Raw genomic sequence first — 23,334 nt, forward strand, 5'->3', positions numbered from 1 at the left:
GAAATTTTGAAATGGGGTTTGATAGACTGTGGCTACGAACTCGTTTCACTCATGAGAAAAAATTCTAATAATTTCTGTAAAATAAAAACTTGCCAGGGTTTTGTGCATGTTCATGATTTCTATGCTTCCAGTGCAATGGAATTAGTGAATCTTTGCCTATTGTCAGGTGTCAAAATCACTGTTTCTGAATGGATCTAGACTAGAGGAGGCTCAGTAAAGTCACGGAAGTGTTACTAACAGATTCAAAGCTCCATGACAACAAGTCTTACTGTCGTTCTCACAGCTGTTTCCTTCCTTAGGGCTTGGTAAGTGCTCAGTGAATATTTATGTGAGTCCAGTGGGAATAAATGAATTAATGAGTGATATTAGGTAAGTGACTGGGGGTGAATGGATAAATGCCCATTTGTAATGAAAACTCATTTTTTTCTGAGTGGTCTCAGAGATCCCTGCATACATGCTGCTCAACAAGAAACTCAAACACATCTGTCCTTGGCCCATAGCGATGGAGTCTGGGTCTCAGACCCTGCCCTTTCTGTGTCCTCGGCCTTCAGTGGGGAAGGTTCTCCTTAGAGACCTGGACATGCTGCTCAGGTGTCAACCCGTGCAATCGTCCTCTCCAGGCCAGCACGGCAGCCGCCCACCTCTGGCTCCTCCAATGCTCAGGGCGCCCCGTCAACCTGGCTCTGCCCTGACACCAGATGGACAGGACACAGGCCCAGGAGGCGAGCCCTCCTCCCCTTCCACAAGGCCGCCATGGCTACTTGTCCCTATTTCCACACAGCCCCTTCCTCCGTGCCAAGAGCAGAAAACATCAGGCCTTGCTTTGCTGAGGGACCCTCAAGAGGCCAGAGGGTCTGAGCCCAGCTGTGCCAGAGACAAATGGCAAGACTGCAGTTCTGCTCTGAGTGGCCACCAGAGAGGACATGGGGTCACCCTGGGAGACTAGAATCTACCAAAGACAAGGCCGAAGGCCAAGAGAAGAGACGAACAGTGAAAGCAGCGTTTAGACAGGTGTTTGCAGCGGCAGAATGTTGGGAAGACTTCTCCGCCTCGGAGTCCCTTTCCCTGGTTTAGGACTAATTTGTGCAAAGAAACATGTGTGAATGGGGTCACGCGTCCTGGTTCCCAGGTGGGCACAGCCCAGTTCTCAGCTCCAAGGAGCCCTCTGGGCTCAGGCGCCACTCTCCTTGGACTGTACTACCAGGGCCCCGGAATGGGGGGAGCCGCCGGGGAAGGACTGATTTCCATTTCAAACTGCATTCTGCTACTTTGTACTCCAGCACCGCTGGCCAATCAATATTTAATGCTCGGAGGTTCTGACTCTGCGCGAGTCATGTCAGGGGACCTGGGGAGCCAATCTGCGCGAGCTTCGGGGTGATAATTATTCATGGGCTCCTGCCTCTTGCTCTTTCTCTCGCTCGGTCCCACGCTGCAGACTCAGTGCCTTATCCAGTCTTCTCTCGCGCTCGCTGCTGCTGTCGCGGACCCCTCGCCTCCGCCGCCGCTCCGCGTCTGCACCTCCCGGCAATGGCTAAGACAGCGATGGGTAAGGCAGCGCGCCGCCTCCCCGAGCCCGACCTGCAGCCCACCCTCGCCGTCTGCCTTGGAGCTTGGCAGGCATTCGGAGATGTTTTCTAGACAAAAAGGCACGAAGGGTAGCACGGAACCGGGGAGGGCTGCGCACGCTGGGGGTTTGGGGAGAGCCGAGAGGAAGGGAGGGTCCTTGGAGACCTAAAGCTAAGAATTTCTTTTTAAAAGTAGACGCAGGTAAGCTGCCTTCCCCTGGGGAGGGAATCATTATGTTGCTGTGGTTAAAAAATTAAGGCTCAGCGGGGGGCGGGCGGGGGGGGCTACCTTTAACATTTGCCTTAAATGAGGTTAAGGGGAATTTTGGAAAGTGCTTTGTAACGTCCTTGTCTCCCATCTAGTAAGAAAGAAAGAGGAAGGAAGGAAGGAAGGAAGGAAGGAAGGAAGGAAGGAAGGAAGGAAGGAAGGAAGGGAGAGAAAGGGAGAAATTGAGGGAGAGAAAGGGGTGGGAGAAAGAAAAATGCAAAGTCAAAGCGGTCCGTCTCGGCTGCCTGAAAGATGGGTGGGGACGAGGGGTGTGGGGGAGAGCAAATGGGCAGATTTTATTGTCTCAGGGGCTGGAGAAACCGCTAGTCCTGGGGTGCGGTGCCGGGGGGGGGGGGGGGGCGGCGGGGGGGCAGCTCCTTTGTTTTGGGGAAGGGAGGGGAAGGAGGAGGTCGGGTGGGCAGCTGCAGGGGGGCGGGGGGAGGGACAGCGGCTCCCGGGCCTGGGGTGGGGTTTCTTTGTGTGAGGAGACAGGGTCCCCGGGGGAGGCACCTGCGGGCTGGGCGCACAATGCGGAGGCCCCACCCAGTGCGGAGCCAGCCCCACCCCCACCCCACCCCCGCGGGGCGCGGCCTCCACGGCGAGCGGGGCCGGGGCGCAGGCAGCGGGACCCCGGAGCCCGGCTCGCGGGCAGCGCCACGCCCGCCCTGGGCCCCCGACTCCGAGCCGGGGTTTGGGAGGCGCCCTGACCGTCGCCCCCGCCCCGCCCGCACCCTGGTCTCATTGTTCAGTTTTGCAGAGGGAGGAGGAAAGTGGGTGAACATTTTTCTTCTCAAAACCATGTTGCAAAGGGTGGTCAGCATAGACGCAGATGGAGGCTTTTTAAACTCCTTTGCCCGTCTTGAGGAAGAGCTTCTGGACCCTACAGATGTGTGTCTGTAATCACAGATACAAAAGCGGCCAGCGGCTTCGACTGAGCCACGTGAATATCCGGTTCGTAGGTCCGACGGGGCCAAATACTGGCCATTTTCAGAGGCTCAGCCTAGACCCCAGCTGCGTGGGGACGGAGCCCGAGCGCACCCAGGGCCTCCCTCTCCAGCGGGCCCCGTGCCTGGCGCGCTCTCTGGTTCCCGGGCTGGGTGGCCCAGGTGCACAGCCAGGGAGGGGCCCGGGGTCCGAGGCTGGAAGCTGCCCTCCCTGGGACCCGGTGCGGGGAGGCGCGGAGAGAAGCGGCGGGTGTGCGGGGAAGCTCCGCCCCTGCCCCACCCCGGCCGGGAGCCGGGACGAACTTGGGCTGCGTCTTGGCAGGAGCGGGAGGCGGATGGGGAAGGGGGCGGCGGTCGGGGCTCTGCAGTCCTAGGGCCCCCTCTCCCCTCCCCACCGCCTGGAGCTCCCGGGGCCCCTCCCTGCGCTCCGCCACCCGCCGGCTGGGCCGGGAGCCGCAGGGCCACACAAAGGCGGGGCCCCACCCGCTGGTGGGAGACCACAGAGGTGACCCCGGCGCGGGTTCGAGGAGGGCTTCTCGCCTCGGCTCGCACCGCCACGGAGCTGGGGACTCTCCACAGCCCAAGCCCACGGCCACGCTCTGCTCTCCCGGGTTTCCCGGGGTGGGGACCTGGGAGGGACCCCGCTGCGGGCGCGGCTCGGCCCCACCCCTCCCGGCTGGGGCTGCACCGCACGGCCGCCGGGAGGGGGCGCGCGCGGCGAGCAGGCGCCGGGAGCAGAGCCGCCCGCAGAGCCCCCGGCGCCCCGCCCCGCCCCGCCCCGCCCGGAGCTGGGCGCTCGCCCCCGCGGTGCCGCCCGGAGACCGGTGCCTGCGCAGTGTCCTGAGCTACCCCCTCCGCCCTAACCCCGGCTCCCCTGCCGGTCCCGGAGGGTCTGAGACTGGGGGCGGGGACGCCGGCCCTGCCTCGCTCCCGCGCCCAGCGCTTTTGCTGCAGGGGATGCGGCTAACACCCCTGCTCGTCCGTGTTCGTGTTATTTCAAACCATCGTCATTACTATTTCATGATTCCTGGCCTTTCTTGTTCAGAAGGCTTGAATGACTGCGTTGGGTTAAGGATGAGCCCTTGTCGCACTCCTTCCGCCTACTCCTCCCTTCCCCACCCCTAACCCCCGCCCCGCCCCAAAAAGGAATTCTGTCTCCAGTTGCTCATTTTACGTTAGAAAAACATGTTTTCGGGTTTTCTCGAGATGATGTGTGTGCCTGTGGGCCGGATATGTGCGCGGGTGCTTGCTCGCGGCAGGCAGGGCTGTGTGCTAGAGGTTGCTGGAACATTCTCCCCAGAGCACTGTGGCTGCGGCTGTGGGAAGACGCACAGATCGCTGAGATAGGATCTCCGGCATGCAGTCCATAAGATGACATCTATACACGCATAAATATAGGTTTTGCACAAAATCCTAACTTTCCCCCCCAAATCTGTTCTTCCCGCTGCTGATTCTTGATACAGTCTCAGTTCTACACAGAAACGTGCTTGGGGAAACGGTAGCCAGCCAGCGTGCCATTAGTAAAAGCCCCACCCAAATAGGGCAGCTCTGGTCCTTCTGCCATCAGCGCGCTGCGTCTGCAAATCGCGAAGAGGCGCAACCTCCGCGATATTAAAGTCGTGGGTTTTGAAATCATTCCAGCTGCAAAGCATAATCGATCGATCGCGGGGCGGGTGCTCTTTCCTGACTCGGGAGCAATTACTGTATTCAGCGTGTTTGCTCCAGTCTAGGCGCACAGAATACTCCCCACGCCTCCTTAATGAGGCGGCACCCTCTACATGGGTAGATAAGTAATGGAAGTGAGAAGACCAGGGTTTGGTCAGGATTTCAGCATGAAATTGAATTGAATAGCACTAGCTTATCAATTAATCATATAGAAATATATACAGGGGGGGGGACAGAAATAGGTTTACAGTTGTGAGTAAGCAAAAACAGTTGTTCTTTTATTATTTATTACTTTTGCCCATGTATGTGTGCATGTATGTATATCAGGTGAGTAAGCTGAGCCTGCAGCAAGCATTGTGTGACCTGCTGGCCCAATGCAGATCACGCGTGTGACGGTATAAATGAATACACTGGTGCTGTTTGCCTATGCATGTATGCGTGTTAACATCCTCTGAAAGAAAGTCCAGTGTATTTTTAAATAGTAAATTAAGATGGGATGATTTGTAATATTGAGATCTAGAATTTTGTGTAGCCAAAACTCACAATGGTTTTGTGATGCGATTTACAGGTTTGTAGTGAATTATTCTAGTCTAAGGGAGAGGGGTGTGTTTTCATTGCTAGAGAAATTGCTTCCACCCTTAGTCACTAACATTTTTAGCAGGGTTTATCTGTTGCATTAAAAACACTTACTTACTGTGGGGTTTTCCCCATTAGTAATGGATAGATTTGGAATAAACATTTTATCATTTGGCCCAATATGCATGCAGCATTTCACTCTGATTCAAGACTTGCTCTCAGCGTGCCAGAAAGCTGAGTCACACAATAAAATACTTTTCCTCCCTATAATTTAGGATCAAATTAGTTTATGAATTCTGTGAATATTCAGTAGTTGCTATCAACAATAATTTTAAGTTAAATCTGTACAATTAAAAAGTAAATGGAAGATGAATCAATTACATATTTAATTGGGGATATTTCTCATTGATAAATCCAGACCATCTTTAGAAAAAAATCCTGATTTATCAATCACCATTGTTTCTCACTCGGAAGGTATGGGGCTGACCATGGACCCCGCCCACCCCTGTAGCTGGTTCCTCACTTAAGGCTGGTGCAGTGGCCTCCTCAAGGTGGCTGCCGGCTCTGGGCGTGGCCACCCCGAGCCCCTGCAAGCTAACTCTAGCTCACACCAGTTTCCTCTTTGGTTTTGGAAAAACACACATTCTGTGGTCACAGGATGTGTGACCTTATATGAATAATGCAAGAAATCTGTCAGACAAGGGGAACAATACCAAGCTAGCCACTGACCCAGATGTTTCCAGTACCAAGGCCAGTTCCCTTTCCTGGTTCTCTCAAATGGAAACTTTGGAGTCTGCATTAACTTTTCCTTCCACTAGAGGGCAATCGAATTCTCTAAAGCAGCGGTTCTCAACCTTCCTCATGCCGCGACCCTTTAATATAGTACCTCACGTTGTGGTGACCCCCAACCATAAAATTATTCTCGTTGCTACTTCATAACTGTAATTTTGCTACTGTTATGAATCGTAATGTAAATATCTGATATGCAGGATGTATTTTCATTGTTACAAATTGAACATAATTAAAGCATAGTGATTAATCACAAAAACAATATATAATTATACATGTGTTTTCCGATGGTCTTAGGCGACCCCTGTGAAAGGGTCGTTCGACCCCCAAAGGGGTCTCGACCCACAGGTTGAGAACTGCTGCTCTAAAGAAGTAGATTAACCCACCTTCAAATACTTTTTTTAATGGAATATTTTTAATTGGCTTATTCGGTTGCTTATTTGCTACTTTAGTGCTATGCTTTACCCCAGTGGAATAAAAAGGGTTGTGAGCCTGGTCAATTACAATGTATTCTCTTACAATTTTACTTTCTAGTTTCACTACATTGTTACTATAATATCATTTTATGTTAATTTGGGGGGAGGTGGATAAATAGTGGAAAATGGTCCATAGTAATAGAAAAATTACTAGGAAAACACACATTAATGCTTAAACAAAGGAATAAATTAAACAAAAACATTGTTTACTGACTCATTTATTTACAATGTGCTTGATGTTTGGGACACACCTGAATTTCAGTGGCCAACATCCGTGGCCACCTTTGCATTGGTAGGGAATTTCTTTCTCTTATATTTCATGTAATTATAATCCATCTGTAAAGTATTTGATAGTTTCATGTGACTGTGTTCCTCAAGCTTTAATGTGCACATGAATCACCCGTGATTTTCATTAAAATGTGAATTCTGTTAGGATATCTGGTTGAGACCAGACATTCTACATTCCTAACAAGCTCCCCTGGATGCTAATTCTAACCACCAAACGGGTCAGTTTTAGAAACAAAATGTGTGCTATACACGTCCCTTTCATAATCAGCTCTGGTATGATGCCTTCCCATTTTCAAATCCATGGCCAACTTCACAAAATATTTCACTTCCAAACTCACATGCTTAGGAAGTTCATTCTTCTGGAGTTACATATTTTGTGCCACCAATCTCTCTTCGTGGGGTTTTTAATATATATTCCTGTTGCAGGATGTAGGACTCAGCAAAAGACCTTCAGGAGAAATGCCCAAAGGAGTATGTGTGCATGTGTGTGTGCAGGCATGTGTGCGTGTGTGTGTGTGCACGCGCACACACGTGTGTCCAAGAAAAAATGAATGTGTCTTGTGGTACAGTTGAGAAGAACTGATAAATCAATATTCAGCATCGCTAGCTTACCGTTATTTACAAAACAATGAGTTCAATTTGGAAGTTTTTAGTTGTGGGTTAATATACAAAAGTCTGAAACTCCATTTGCCATACAACTTCTACTGAAGCAATTAAAACAGAGGGTGTGTCCTAGCTGGTTTGGCTTAGTGGACAGAATGTCGGCCTGCGGAGCAAAGGGTCCTGGGTTCAATTCCAGTCAAGGGTATCAAGGTCCCCTTTGGCCCAGGCCGGGGCTCACGCAGGAGGCAACCAATCAATGTGTTTCTCTCACATCAATGTTTCTCTCTGTCTTTCTCTCTCTCTTTCATTCTCCCTAAAAATCAATGGAAAAGTATCCTTGGGTGAGGATTAACCACAATTAAAAAAAAAGGAGAGTGTGAACTGGGCTAACGCTGCCTCTCACTGCCCCATACTCACTGCTGACGCACGCTCTGCCAGCATGTCTTCCTGGACCCGCATGCGGACGCCAAGAGCCGAGTGTGGCCGCAGATCAGAACACAGATTACCTGTGGGCTTCCTACTTCCTTAAGCCAGGAAAGGACCCCCCCTTTTTTCTCTTAATACTTTCTAAGGAAGTCAAGCCAGAGGGGAAATGGGTCTGCGAGGACCATCAGCAAAGACATCACATGGCAGTCCTCGCCTGCAGTGGGTGGCTGCCCGCAAACATGACCACATTCCTGGAAATGTTATCCTGCAAAACAACACTACACACGAAGAAAATCAAATGAGAAATGCAGTGCTTCCCAAATAGGGTACTGAAGCACCCCGGCTAAAACTGGCCACGGAGTGGGGAGGATACGCCGTAGACGGCTGGACTGGCCCTTTAAATCAGCAGTTTTACTGTGACAGCGCTTTTTCCAAGAATCACTTTTCTGGCACAAAGATTTCTATAACAAGCGGCTTTTATTGATGGATTCACCCCTTACATAACTTGCTAGGCACTAAGCACTTTACACATATGACCTATGTTAACCATCCAATAATCCTTGAAAGTAGGTCATATTACAGGTGGGGAAGCTGAGGCACAGAGCGGTGAGGTGATTTAGCCAAGGTACCATAGTCTGTCAGATCCGGAACCTGGGCCCAGACCATCGGCTCCAGAATCCGCGCCTTTAGCCAACACCAGATGCTCCTGGGCCTGCTTCCTGGCGGGGTGACCCCACGCGAGGGCAAACCTGTGAGGCCACCGTTGAGTTTCACAGGCCTGGGGCTGTCCCCCCTCTCTGAGCCGACTCGCCTTGAAGAGGAAACGCCTTCAAATCGATGACGAGTTTTAGTAGCTCACCTGGGACTTATTAAAAAATTGCCATGATTTGGGCTTTTGGGGAAAGAGAGTTAAGAGATCTCGGGGGGTTGCAATGTAGGGAGCACATGGCTCTCTGAACGGTGCCCTGAGAGGCAGCAGGGATTTCTGATGTGGACACGCTATGATGACCAGCTTCTGGGGAGGAATAAACCCTGGACTTAATCTAATCAGTGTCATCTTGGATAACGCATTTCATAATGGATCCTTCCATTGACCGTAGATATCCAGTTCTAATATTTTGTCTTATGAAATAAATCTAAGACTAAAGGAAATATGCATCCCAGGCACCCACATTTAACACGGTCGTTGGAATCGCTCCAAGCCCCGCCTGATACTACTGCCTCTGAAGCCGGCAGGCGGCAGAGTTCGCGGGAAGGCTGTGACACCCGTGCAGCATTGTTTAATTACCTTTTAGTGAAGGCAGCACTCCTGTCGTTTGTCAAGGAGACACTGGCAGCCGTGGAACCTGTGTTTGTATAACCCACTTTACTAGCCGTGATTAAAGATAACATTAGCTGTACACACGTTCTTACAAAACACTTTTATGTGGCTGTAAAGGTTAATGAATGCATCCCCGCAATCCCTGTGCTCATCGTGGAAACAGCTTCGCCGGGAATTGTACTTCACAGAAGAGGCCACATGTTATACTATCCAACCACAGCAAAAAAAATTAACATTTTTCTTATTAGTGATTTTGCTGACCTCTAGGTTACAATATTTACTGCTTGGAAAAAGTACAAGATTCCAAAAATTTGCTTTCTAATCAGAGTAGATCGTTACCGTTCTTCCATGGCACAGGAAGGTACATTAAGAAAATGTGATTTTTTTTTTTTAAGCAAAATCATTGCAAAAGCACCACCGGTAGGAGGGCTTATATGGCAGGTATTCTTCCGGAGCAGCTAGCTGTGCTCTTGATGTCAGAGTTTGTAGTCATCATTGCAACAAGGACTTCCTGTAACAACAACCATCAGTAATAAGAATCTGTCAGTCTTCTAGCTGTTTGTCTTTATGGCAGGGTTAAAAGAAATGGATGCCATGTCTCGAAACCTAGTCCCACAAACACTTGTACAGGAGAGCATTAAAGTTTCAATTTTAGCCTCCTGTTTTTTTTCCCCCTACAAACTGCAGCCAGACAGTTTACTTTCACTCAACAAATCTACTCATTGTAAATAGTAATCTCCCCGTTTGGCCTTCCTAGTGGACAGAAACCAAACTCCCGAGGCAGAGCTCCCCTTAGAACGTATCGGCTGCTGCAAAGCTGAGACCAGAGAATCTCGGGAAGATGTCACTGTTCTCACCCCCAGACGAATGGAGGGGCGCCAGTCATCTCGGGCTGGGGACCAGGCTGGGGAGACTGGCGCCTCCCTGGGGACCCGGCTTCAGAACATAATTGTCTTTATTGCTGCCTAGAGCTTCTTACTCCCAACACTGGCGTCCACTGCTGTTATTTAAGTCCTAGCTTTATCTGAGAAGTGCCAGTTAGCATCCTTTGCACTATCATTGTTCAAGAACACAAATTACCAGAGTCAATGCTAGTCTTTTGATGGACATTATACATGATCCAAGACTCCTGTCACTTTAAAAATCATCTTTTCACTGGACTTGAGGGCTACATTTTCCTTTTATAGTTTTTTTTTTTTTAAGAACAGACACAGAAGATTGAAAAATGTTCAAAAGGAAAAATTAGGATCGGCCTATATTAGACCTTGTAGTTCTTAAAAAAATCTTTTTAATCTTCATATAACGCCTAGAAGATGGGCATAGCACACAGGTTGCTCTGTCTTAAAATGAAACATGTGAAAGTGATTCGGATCTGCCAGGCACCACATAAATTCAAGGGGTGCGTTTTTCATGATCAGTTAGGTGGAATGACTGGACATTTTATTCATGAAAACCTCAATGCACATGCATTCAGGATGAGTAATGGGGAGCAAGGAGCGCAGTCAGAAACTGAGTCGTTTGCTTTTTGAAAAATACTTCCCAAATAACAAAAATTGAGCCCTGGCCTGTGTGCTCAGTGGTCAGGGCTTTGGCCTGCGGACCAAAGGGTCTTGGGTTCAATTCCCAGTCAAGGGCATGTACCTGGGTTGCAGGCTCCATCCTCAGCCCCAGTTGGGGTGTGTGCAGGAGGCAACCAATCACTGTGTCTGTCATTGATGTTTTTCTTTCCCCTTCCCTTCCACTCTCTCTTAAAATCAATGGAAAAAATATCCTCCGGTGAGGATTAACAAAAAATGATAAATAACAATTGAAATAAAAGTTGAGTGGCTTGTTCAGACAAGAGTGTCTGATATTTTCAAGGGCTTGAGCTTAGGTTCAACTTAAAATTCTTCTTTAAAAAAAAAAAAAAGAACATTGGCTGAGAAGAAGCAATAACTCATCCAAAGTTCTATTACAGCCCTAGCCAATATGGCTCAGTGGATAGAGCGTCAGCCTGTGGACCAAAGGGTCCCGGGTTCTATTCCAGTCAGGGGCACATATCTCAGTTGCAGGCTCCTCCCAGGCCCAGGCCCTGGTCAGGGCTTGTGCAGGAGGCAACCAATCGATGTGCTTCTCTCACATCGATGTTTCTCTCTGCCTTTCCCTCTCTCTTCCACTCTCCCTAAAAAATCAATGGAAAAAATGTCCTCAGGTGAGAAGTTCTATTACAGTCAGTCCCCACTGACTTTCCCCAAACCAGCCTTCTTTAAGGGAAGGTGGCCCGCGGTGGCAGCAGCCAAGTGGAAAGAATTGCTGGGAAAGGCCTCAGCAAGCAGACACCGAAAATGGAAGAAGGCAGACAAGCCAGAGGCAAAACTCAGTAGAGTTTTCTCCTGGCTCCACACTTGCCTTTTGCCCACATCACCTTGACATTCTCTGCTCCGAGTCACCCCCGAGCAACTGCACAAGCAAAGCAACCAGGACCAGACAGACGGTCAAGTGCACGGGAGGCTTGGTCTAAAGCTCACCTAGAAGTTACAAACAAGGAAAAGCTCTCTGATAAGGAGATACTTTCAACAATAAAGATTGTGTGTGGGTTTAAAAAAAAAATCAGTACTAATAAATTCCACCAAAAAAATGGTCAGGTCAGGGAATGTTACTATTCCATGTAAGAGAGAGATACCCTGCCTCCCTATTCACTACCTGGTCATCCTTGAGCAAATTATCATTTCTGGACCACAAGTGTCTCAGTTATGAAAGGGGAAAATAATAGCACCTAAATCACTCAGTTGTTAAGAGGATTAAGTAACAGCTAAAGGATAAGCACTTTGTAATAAAAATATTAATCCCCTTTCTAGACCCCTTATATGAATGATGGAAACACTAAATAAGAATATTAATTTAAAGTAAAAATCTAGCCTGGCCAGTGAGGCTCTGTTGGTTTGGCATCATCCTGTGCACTGAAATGTTGGGGGTTCAGTTCCCAGTCAGGGCCCATGCCTGGGCTGTGGGTTCGATCCCCACTTGGGATGTGTACTGGCGGCAACTAGTAGATGTTTTGTTCTCACATTCATGTTTCTCTCTCTCCCTCCCTCTCCATTCTTCTCTCTCTAAAATCAAGAAAACCATCTTTTCAAAATGTTTTCATAAATAAATAAAGTAAAATTTTAAATTATTTGAAATATCTTGGACATATAACATTATATCAGTTTCATGCATATAACATGATTGATATTTGTATATGTTTTAATAAATTCCAATACTTTGTAATTTCCACATGTAATAACAAATCTACTAGAAATTACTTAGAATTTAGGAACTGATCACTACTCAATAATTCCTTGTGATAGAGGGAGAACTGATATTATATTTATTCTTTAATATATTTTTTATTGATTTCAGAGAGGAAGGGAAAGGGAGAGAGAGATAGAAGCATCAATGATGAAAGAGAATCGTTGATTGGCTGTGTCCTGCACGCCCCACACTGGGGATTGAACCTGGAACTTGGGCAAGTGTCCTGACCGGGAATCGAAACATGACCTCCTGGTTCATAGGTTGATGCTCAACCACTAAGCCATGCTGGCCAGGCTAATATTATATTTATGATGCAGCTGCCAATATAGTGTATCTCCAAGACAAATCCACTCTGGGTAATGGCAAAATTAAAAGCACATTTCTCCTGCATTTATTTCTCATCTTATGTTTTTCTGTCATATTTTGTATATCATCCCACTTTAAGTGTGTGTGTGTGTGTGTGTGTGTGTGTGTGTATATACATATATATATACTTAATGTGTATATATGTATATGTATATACATCTATAATAATAAAAGTATAATATGCTAATTAGACTGGACAGCCAGACGACCTTCTGGACGAAGCCAGGGCTGCAAGGTTCAAGCCCCTTGCACAAACTTTGTGCATCAGACCTCTATTGACAGTTTCAATGAAAACAGTTTCAATAAAACTGACCCTTCTCACCTACCCAGTAAGGCTCATCAACATAAAATGTCACATTTAGTAGAAATAAAAACTAATTCCAGAATTATTAAAATGTAGACATCTCCTGAAGAGCAATAGCAGGAAAGGGAGAATTATAGCGCACACACACACACAGTCTCTGATTCTTAAAATATTATTAAACCATCCATTTCATTCAAATCCCACACCCCTTGGCTGTTATCATCTCTTCTTCCTGCCTCTCCAGTGTCCTCCCGGCCTGGCCCTTTCCTGCCTCCTACTTCCCTTTCCAACACCCTTCCTTCAGCTACATCATTTCTTTCACAGGCATTTTCTTATCTAGATCTGTTTAGCCTTCCTCCCCTCAACCCATTAGTAGAGACCCATAAGGAAGATCCTAGAACCAAACTTCAAATAGAATGTTCCTTAGATGCCTATAGTGGGGGCAAGGATATGGATTCTCAGAGTTTAGTATTATTTCTGAGTCTTTCACGAGAGTAACACCTTTTCAACTAACAGTGTTTCTGGTACCAATCAAAAAAATCTAAGATGTTAGCAGAATCTAATTGTTAGAATAAGAAAGATGTCCTGAGAAATCAAATTAGTGTTCACACATCTGGCACCTGACTTACCAAAGGCTTAAGGGAGGACAGTTGACTAAGGAAATAAAAGAGCATTTTAACTTTGGTTTTGCCTCCAAAATATCAATTCACATACATGTATGGTACACAAACTAGGAATTACCTTTATGACAAATGCAGATAAGTGATAGAAATATATGCTTACATTTACAAATACAGTAGAGTCCTTGTTCCAAGTTGATATTGTGATGATAACAATCTAGATATAAAAAATACTCTGTTGTTTCACATTTTACGCCATCAAATACAGATAAGGTAGACACCCACTTTCTCAGAAATATGAGATGATGACAACGGAGGAGCTTCGTCTTAAGGCATCGATACAGCTTAAATCCTCCCAAGGTCATAATATATTGGCCTCAGGAGGGAAGCTCGGCCTTAAAGAAAATTCAGACATATCTTCACAAAAAAAAAAAAAAATCTAACAAGGTTTTGAAATGCCTCGCCAACACTCAAAGGAAGAGAGAAAAGAATGGCATCGCTTCTATCAACCAAAAACTTTGTTAAAAATCTTTTTAGTAGTAGAGCAAATAAAAGAAATGAAATTCAGACTTCAGGATGAACACTTCTTTCTTAGTTTAGGACTAACATTGAAGAAATATTGAGTTAAGCAGCTTCGAAAGAATTGGATTTCTTTTATCGAAATTTTTCTTTAAATGAAATTAAAAAACGCAGTTGCTCTGTATTGGTGATGCATTGCGGCAAGCTATATAACAACCTACTAAGAGAGGAGATGCAGGCAGATGGAAGTTGGGAGAGACGCTGGGCTTTCGGTCCTGCTGGCGTGGCTGAACAGAATAAACTAATTACCTAAACCAACTGAGAAGGAAGATGTCCTTCTTGACAAATAACAAATAGCCAAAACTTATTAATAATTTAAACATATAAATTGATGGGCTTAAAGTAACTTAATAGTCCTTACCAATCCAAGTCGATCAGGTTTCACAAAAGTAGAAAAAAAATGCAATAACCAAATCAAACTAAAAATCCTTTATAATATACAGGGTTTGGCAAAAGTAGAGTTACAGTTGTTCGTATGGAGAATAATTAATAAATAATAACACAGGAATAAACTGTGTTTTCTGTACTCACAACTGTAAACCTACCTTTGCCCCATCCTGTATTTCCTCAAAGTCTGAGCAAACTCTACTGGTCTCAGGGATTCTTCTTTTATTTTATGGCTTCCGTATATTGAGAAATCTACCTGCACGAGAACACACAGTTACTTTTTAAATCTGAGTTTCTTTGTGCCATGTAATTATTTATTTCCGGTAAATCAAAACTCAATTTTCAATTTCTTCTCTGGAGGCGTTTGTTTCATTACAAAAATAAGCAAAGTGATATTTTGGCATGGGAAAAATAGCAACTCAACAAAACTACATCTATCGTCGCGTGAGCGTGAAGAACTCCGTTTACCATTTCCTGGAAGACCTCTGATTCCCGCGTGTCCAGAAGGAGCAGGAAGTGAAAGAAGGCCGGCGTGGGAAGCATCCCCCGCAGTTGCTTGTCTTGTACATTTGAATCCTGCTGTGACGTGAGGACAGGAAACTCACAGTGGGACTCGCAGGCAAAGACGTGACTTGCTTTGCGTGTTGCTTTTCGTGCCTTGCAGAAAATTATGCTCATTAAAAGATGCTGGTATGTGCTCGGATGAATCCTATTTCAGAAAATGAGTCTTTACCTACCAAAGCCTGAGGAAGTCCCATTTGATTTCCAAACAAAAAAAAAAAAAGCCGTTTTCATGGCACGTCTAGGTTATCCTGAAGGATCACTTTCACGCTATTAACCGCCTCAAAAGTGGTCGCTGACAGTAATGGCTCGTGGGAGCTGTGACGTTAGGATGCTGGGCACTCGTTGCCAAGTCTCCGTCACTCTCCCCTCCTCCCAGAGGTACTCAAATTAAGATCCCTGCAATCATTTTTAAACTCTGAGTAGTTCTAAGCCTTGACAATATTTATGTTTTGTTTTTTAATGTATATTTTTTCATTCTATTCTCCTTGAGACAAAGCAACTATAAGACAGGTCGCTTAAGTAGGGCTCACAAAGTCCGGAGACTTGTTTTCATTCAGCAGAATACTATTCCCTGACTTTCCGCTTTTGCCCACTACACCAGTTACGTAAGCATCACTGCACAGTTTGTTTAGTTTTTTTAAAAATATATTTTTATTGGTTTCAGAGAGGAAGGGAGAGGAAGAGAGAGATGGAAACATCAGTGATGAGAGAGAATCACTGATCGGCTGCCCCCTGCACGCCCCCCACTGGGGATTGAGCCCACAACCTGGGCATGTGCCCTGACCAGGAATTGAACTGTGACCTGGTTCAAAGGTTGACACTCAACCACTGAGCCATGCCGGCCGGGCACTGCACAGTTTTTGAATGGATGACTGAAATGGACCTTCAATGAATGTGATTTGAAAATCTGATTTTTAGGACACTATGGAGTAAATGTTCCATAATCTGCATCTTGCAAAGTTTTATTGAATGAGGCGAGAATCTTCCCTAGGGTTTTGGACGCACGCGAATCCTACCTGAGGCTTTCGTGGCCTTTGTCTGAAATAGTTGCTGTCTATGCATTACTACATATCCTTTACTTCCTAAGGAAGCATGTGGGGAGAATGCAGTAAGCCTTGGACGACAGACTTACCCAGACAAGGATTCTGTCCTATGGCCTGGAACCGTATGAGTACTATTTGGCACAAACACCAAATTAAAATACTTCTCTCAGTCACAATTGGTGCTACTAAGTATTTGTAAGTTGTACAATTTTGAAAGACACACACAGAATTACAGCAACAATACAGACCTCTTGGAATGCATAGAAACTTCCCACCATCAAGGAAATAGACATTTATGCAGATTATTCAAGAAATGTGCTCTGAATTTTTAGCAGCACCAGGAAGGTGAGGTCCCAGGTCTTTCCTTAGCACAATTTTGATCACAAGGACTGATTCATGTCATCCAGTTTCTTTTCCTCTTCATGATGCTTTGCCAAGAATCAATCTAATTGAAATGTAAGAGCCTCATATACACTGAGTGGCCAGATTATTATGAACACCTGACATTTGTAGGCAAATTAGCTATAATTTCATGCTGAAGTTGCTAGAGGGCCAGATCATTATAAACGTCTGAAGAGCACAACATACCTAAGTATCATTACCTGATCAAGTTCATCCTATCATGTTGATGGCGTATCCCAATGGAGATGGCTTCTTCCAACAAGACAATGTGCCATGCCACGGTGCTCGTATTGTGCAGGAGTGGTTTCAAGAACATGAGGGAGACTTTACCTTGCTTAGGTGGCCCCCACAATCACCAGATCTCAATCCAATTGAGCATTTCTGGGACGAAGTTAAAAGAGCCATCAGGCAGCTGGTTCCACAACCATCAAACTCACAGAACTGGACAGTGCTATTCATCAGGCATGGTGTCAGATTCCTCACATCACCTTTCAAAATCTTGTGGAGTCAATGCCAAGAAGAATCGCCGCAGTATTGAAGGCAAAAGGTGGCCCAATGAAGTACTGATGGGGTGGTCGTAATCATCTGGCCAGTTATAATAACCTGGCCACTCAGTGTATTTCTGTAAAACCCAATAATGGGTTGTCCATCTTTGACCTTCTTAAAGGCCGCTTTATTTGACTCGATATATATTCTACGGAAACAGGATGCTGCTTCAGCCTATCAAATATTAATCTTCCAAAACCTTCCTGGTCATTACAGCTTAGGAGACTGTAATTCTTGTGGGAAAGGTGTGTAGGATGAATGCAAACTGGATCCTCATTTATACTAAACCCAATAGCATGACATCATTGTAGCAGAAATATCTATGACATTACCTCATATCAGAGATCTGCTGGGATTTTTTAAAATCTGAGATTTATTTTTCATTTAAATGAGTTGAATCCTCAATTACATATTCATCAACCAAAGTTGTTGTTTTTTTAAGGCCCACATTCAAGCCAATCTAGTATGTGTTTTAAATGAAATCATTTTAGTCTATTGCATCTTTCAAGAAGAAAATCAGTGAAGAAGGTCCCAAAAATATAACTAAACGAGTTGACCGATTTGACTTTTAGGAAATAAACTGCCTCAGACTATTGGACCACAGAGCAATCAAACTACCAAACACATCACACACACACACACACACACACATACACACACTCACACCCACACATGCATGCACATGTGTGCACACGCACACATACTATAGATCAAAATCAAGTTAAAATGAGCATCAGGAGCTTAATTTGTAGCATGAAAACAAGGCAGCACAAAAGAGCTGAGAGCCACTGGTTCCATCTATGTTAAGACTCGACAATGGGAGGCAAAGAGGGTACAGTGCGGAGAGCAGTGAGAAAGTGGGTTCAAGGTCTAGTAATCATGGGTGGAAGGTCCAGGTCTTCAGCACCAATTAGCGGAGAGCCTGGCTCTGCCACTGCCTGCGGTTCACTGGGGGAGAGAGCCAGCCAGGCCCACAGCTACCTCCCCAGTGTGCCAGGGGCTAAAGTTACCTCCACCGGGAATGACAGCTTTTTTTCCCTGAAAAAAAACATGGTGCCTTTAGTCCATGTTTATAAAAATGGGTAAGTTTCAAATAAGGAAATTTTTCAATGAAATCCCTCAGACGCCAGTGCGATCTGAGTGCTGTGAGACCAAGCGCAGGCGCCGTCTCCTGCGTTCACCCTTTTCTCTGACTGTGCCCTGCACTCTGCCCAGAGGCTTTCGGAAGAAGGCATTCAGGTTGAATCAAACTAGGTATTGAAGCCAAGAACCTCCGGCCCTCGCTAGTCTCACAGGAAACATGAGAAAAGAAGGGAGAGAGAAGGTGCTAACAGACCTGGGCGCTCGCTCTGCGGGAGCCATCCAGGGCACACGCCCTCAGTCACGTCCAGGCCTCTGGGGACTGTCCTTATGGTCACGCACTTGCGTGTCCACTCAGACAGTATGAGATATTTCCTCCCTATGGTCACGCACGCGAGTGTCCACTCAGACAGTATGAGATATTTCCTCCCAACGTAGCACCTTACGAAAAGTCCCAGAGCATTTCCTATTAGCTCTCCCCTGGTAACAGGAAATCTAACACAGATAGCCACACCCTACTCCGCAGTAGCCAAAACTGAGGAGACAAATAAAATTTTGCCCAGAATGAATACACGGAAAGTATTTTATGACACTACTGATTCCAAATCAAGTAACAACTAGATGGTAGGGATGAGAGCTCATGTTGGTGCAGGCGTTCTCACACGAGCCAAGTGAAGTAGAAAGTTTACAATGTTTACTTATTTGGCCTTTCAAAATAATGGGGCAGGGCATATTGTCATGAGTAATATATTTGTTGAAACACAACATCTATAAAATTAAGAGGTAGTTGAAAGTTGGAGCAAAGGGCTCAGAGCTTATGATGTAGGCTTAGAAGACTGGGGGAAAATAACTATAAATGTGTGTGTCTATTTCATATTTTGCCAAGTAAGCAACACATCTCATTTTAATCTCTCCCACGATCTAATCTGATGATTAAGTCTCAAGAACAATTACATTGTTCTCCTCCACTACTCTGTTCCTCAAAGAAAAAAACACCACTCTCCACATTTATATACACACAGGGAAAAGAAACGGAAAAATTTCAGGTAACTGCCTGCCAACATATATCACTCTTCAAACACCTGAATAACTGGTGCAGAAGTGTTTTCCTAAAATACCTGGATAACACCACTTTCTCTATCTCCTTGACTGTGACATGAGCATGTAAGGATATACTTACCCATATAATAAGAATATACACTCAGGACTCTCGCTGGTTTTTCTCAGTGGTTAGACCATCGGCCTGTGAACTGAAGGGTTCAGGGTTCACTTCTGGTCGTGGGCATGTACCTTGGTGCAGACTCAATCCCTGGCCCTGGTCAGGATGCGTGCGCGAGGCAACCAGTCAATGTGTCTTTCTCACATCGATGTTTCTCTATCTCTGCCTCTACCTCTCCCTTCCACTCTCTCTGGAAATCACTGGAAAAATATCCTCTGGGTGAGGATTAACCAATATATATATTACATATTATATATATGCATCATGTGGCTGAATTTTAAATGTGTGTGTATATATATGTGTGTGTATATATATATTATATACATAAAGTATATAATATATATACTACATATATATGTAATATATAATATTTTTTTCAGAGTCCCTGCTCAGCAACTCTTCCTGAGTTTTCTCACCATCTGCACCAAGTAAAATTCACAAGTTCAAAAAAAGGTTTCTTTCTTTCTATAAATCTCTGTACTTACTTGTGCCAATTACACAACAGACGCCCAAGGAAAATGGGAAGATAAAAAGTCTTCGATTCTTTATTGTAAACATCAGTAATCCTAAGACACCAACAAATAAAAAGTAATCCTTTCTGGTTAGAAGCCACATGCAGACGGTGAAGGTGCGTGTTACAAATCTGAGCAGATTGTTGGAGGAAGTGAATAGTTACGTTCAAACTGAACTCCACTCTGATCTGTCGCACGCTGCGTAAGTTCCTCCACTTCTCTGCGTGTTCGCTTCATCTGTGAGTCTAGACCAGGATAGTCCCTCTCCCCTGGCTGTGTTGAGATGACTAAATGAGAAAATGCATGCAAACGGCTTAGCCTGCTACGCTGTTTGACCTCAGCGAATGGCAGCCGTTACCAGTATCCGCAGTTCATGTAGCCTTTCGGAAGAGTGGCAAAGCCGCCACTGTCCGCACCTCACTAGGCTGCGTGGATATTGCTGTAGAGCCATTAGGCATCACGTGGGCTGAATTGTAAATGAAGTCACTGGAGAAATACACCTACTTGCAAACAGTAGTTAATCGCAAGTGCAACCAACTCTGAAGAAGATTACATGGAGTTGCCGGTCACCTCCCACATCCCGGCAAATGCGCATCCAGCTCTGCTCGCATGCGTTGGGGTGCTGTGAACAGAGTGATACAGGCTGATTTTCAAAAACCGATAACAACAGTTGTCAATTCGAAGTATGAAATATCAATAGTGAGATACTATTAGCGTGTTTCTAATAGCTTTCGCAATTGCTTGGGATTTTTCTTATTCTGCATACAAAAGTTTATCCAACTTATGTGCATTTCAGCCCCTCAACAAATGCCCTACTCTCTGCAAGAACAACTCGCTCATGGGACTTCGTTTTCAGGACACTTTCTCTGGCAAGCTTCCCTTGACCACCACCCGCGAGGGCCCCCTCCTCTCTGCCCTGGGCCCTCACTCAGGTGTTATTTCCTATCAAGGTGCTTCTTTCACACAGACTCTTGCATTTCCCGTCGTTCGCCCCTAGCACTACCATTTCCTACGCCAACCACGGTGCCCTCAAACTTCATCCAGCCGTTTCTTAAGCGTGTCTCCCCGCGGCAGGTCTTTCCGGCATAAAGTGGCCAAATAAATGTAAGGAGGGGCTTTTGTCAGGTACCTGCCCTCCTTTGGAAAGGTTTAGTGGCTCCCTGTTACTGGGAGGAATGTCACGGCCAGGCTTTGACAGTGAGAGGGGATGTTACTGATGGGCTTAAACCAGCCCACTGCCGCCTCTGCTTCTCAAAGTTTCTCACAAAAATATTCCTAAGGGTTGATGCAAAACCAAACTCCTAAGCTTATGTTTCTTTTAAGATTACATTTAAAATTCATGATAGTCTAACATTCTTGTTTCCAGGCAAATATGATGTCGTAAGTCACAATCCGTTTCCATGAGCAAAATTTCCGAATATCTTACCGGAAACCTTGGTGCAGAACTGGCTCCCAAGAAGACTTCCTACCATGGTAGCACAGCCTGTGGCCACGCTGTCTCCTGGGCACAGAGGTCCCCAATCACAGATACCAGGAAGTGGGTGATACTTCCTGGAGTTTTCAACCTCCTGAGAACCCAGAGTCCATGAAAGTCTCCCATGGACTCTTTAGAGCCCAACTCAATGTCCTTCCCTCCATTTTCTCTGGCTGCCGTATGAAATACAAGACACCCAGTTCCATTTGAATTTCAGAAAAGCTAAGGAAGATTGTTCGTAGGTCTCATGCAATATTTGGATTAAACTTGACTCGGTGTCCTATATGTGTAGTTGCTAACTCTAGCAACCTGACTGTGAACCATTCCTGCCCCCTGCCCCGCCCTCCTCTGACCAGGCAGGCCCGGCTCTCTGGGCACAGTGATCCTCATCCTGAAAACTGAGCTGGAATAGGCCTGCTGGCGACCTTGACGTAGCGTTACTGCATTTCGTCCAGAGCCCCAGCTTTGTCGTTGGCCTCAGATGACTGCCCTCTGAGGGCCAGTTGACTAAATATTCCCTTGGGGCCTTCCCAATCTAGCATTCGTAGCTCTAAAACGCCCGGTGCTGCATCTGTTTCTCGCTGGCCAACAAAGGCACACCTGCCGCTAGAGCGCAACGGTATCTTCTGCGGGTTTGCGTTTCCCAAACCTGCTCGCTCTCCCTTGGGCCACAGTGGTGATCAGAAGACCCTGCCAAGAGGCATGTGCTACCCGGGAAGTTCAACACATTATTCCATGTTGTATTCCAAGTTAGGGCACCATATGCCTATCATTTTTCTCCCATTTTTCTTAATGTATTCATCTCATTAATTAAAGAATCAACATCTGGCCGTCACTGTCCTGGTGACCACGAACAGTGGTAAAATGCCTTCGAGGTCGCCTGGGCAGGGCACCCCTTGGAGGAGAAAGTGGGAAAATGAACTGGAAAGGGGAGGTAAGGAGGAAGGAGGTGCCCATCTGAGCTCCTGCAGCCTTGGCGAGGTGGGCACCCACACTGGGTTCCACAGAGAGCAAAGGAGATCCATGCTGGGTCTCAGGCCAGGTTTTCGGTGTGTGTTGAAAGAGGGAGACGTAAGAAAGTGCCCTTGGGGGTGACGAGAAAGCAGCAACCTGGGTCCCTGGAGGATGTATCTGCTCACTAGCTATCCCGGTGCGTTCTCTGCCGTCTCCAATGAAGGCCTTCAGGCTGAGCCAGCTCAGGGCACCTCCTGAGTCTCACGTACACGCCACAGGCCCGCGCGGGTGCTGCACTGCCCCCATCTCTGCTCGTTTCTGCTCCTGCTTCCTCCAGATCTTTCCCGTCGCTCCCTCCTGTCCTGCCAGATCTCACTCCTCCGCCCTCATTCCTGTAATCCCCGTCCTCCACCGTCTTACCTGACCGGCTGGAACACGCCATTTATGTCCTGTGTAAGAACATGCACTTCAGAGTTCGGGCTTAACCTTTCATCCGCTTATGTTTTGTGCAAGAGAGCAGAGCGGGGTCCCGGGCGGTGTATGGAGAAGGCTATTACTACTGAACTTAAATGAAGCATTCAGAGGAAAACGGGGCCCTGGCCAGTGTGGCTCCGTTGGTTGGTCAGCATCCCGAACACCAAAATGTTGCCGGTTCGATTCCCAGCGGTCAGGGCACAGGCCTGGGTTGCGGCTCAATTCCCGGCTGCTCACTGTCCCACTCCCACATCGATGTTTCTCTCTCTCCCGTTCTTTTCCTCTCTCTAAAAACCAATAAAAATGTTTTTTAAAAGAGGAAGCTGAGGGAGGGGAGAGTCTAACCGAGCGCTCTGTTGCAGCCTACAAGGAGAAAATGAAGGAGCTGTCCATGCTCTCGCTCATCTGCTCCTGCTTCTACCCCGAGCCCCGCAACATCAGCATCTACACTTACGACGGTGAGTTCACACCAGAAGGGCTGCCCCTGGGAGGGCGGGGTCCTGCCCTTTCTCCCTCCCAGCTCCCTGTCCGATCAGATCTGTGGCTGGCGGAGCTCGCTCCTCGCGTGCTGGGTCCAGGCCTTACCGCTTGTCTATGGCTCAAAACAGTTCGGACG

The 23,334-nt window shown here is 46.5% G+C and overlaps 1 protein-coding gene across 1 annotated transcript in view; it reads left to right on the plus strand.

Annotated features, from left to right (window-relative positions):
- The first annotated feature begins 1,287 nt into the window (after positions 1 to 1,287).
- Positions 1,288 to 23,334, plus strand: part of STMN2 (stathmin 2) — a 38,220-nt gene continuing 16,173 nt past the window's right edge. Inside the window, exons 1-2 of the mRNA XM_081111243.1 lie at positions 1,288 to 1,546; positions 23,081 to 23,176. Of these exons, the coding sequence (XP_080967369.1) occupies positions 1,528 to 1,546; positions 23,081 to 23,176 (115 nt within the window). The 5' untranslated portion in view covers positions 1,288 to 1,527. The remainder of the gene's footprint in view (positions 1,547 to 23,080; positions 23,177 to 23,334) is intronic.

The sequence above is a fragment of the Myotis nattereri genome (genome assembly GCF_964212035.1).
Source record: "Myotis nattereri genome assembly, chromosome: 17".
NCBI classification, from domain to species: Eukaryota; Metazoa; Chordata; class Mammalia; order Chiroptera; family Vespertilionidae; genus Myotis; species Myotis nattereri.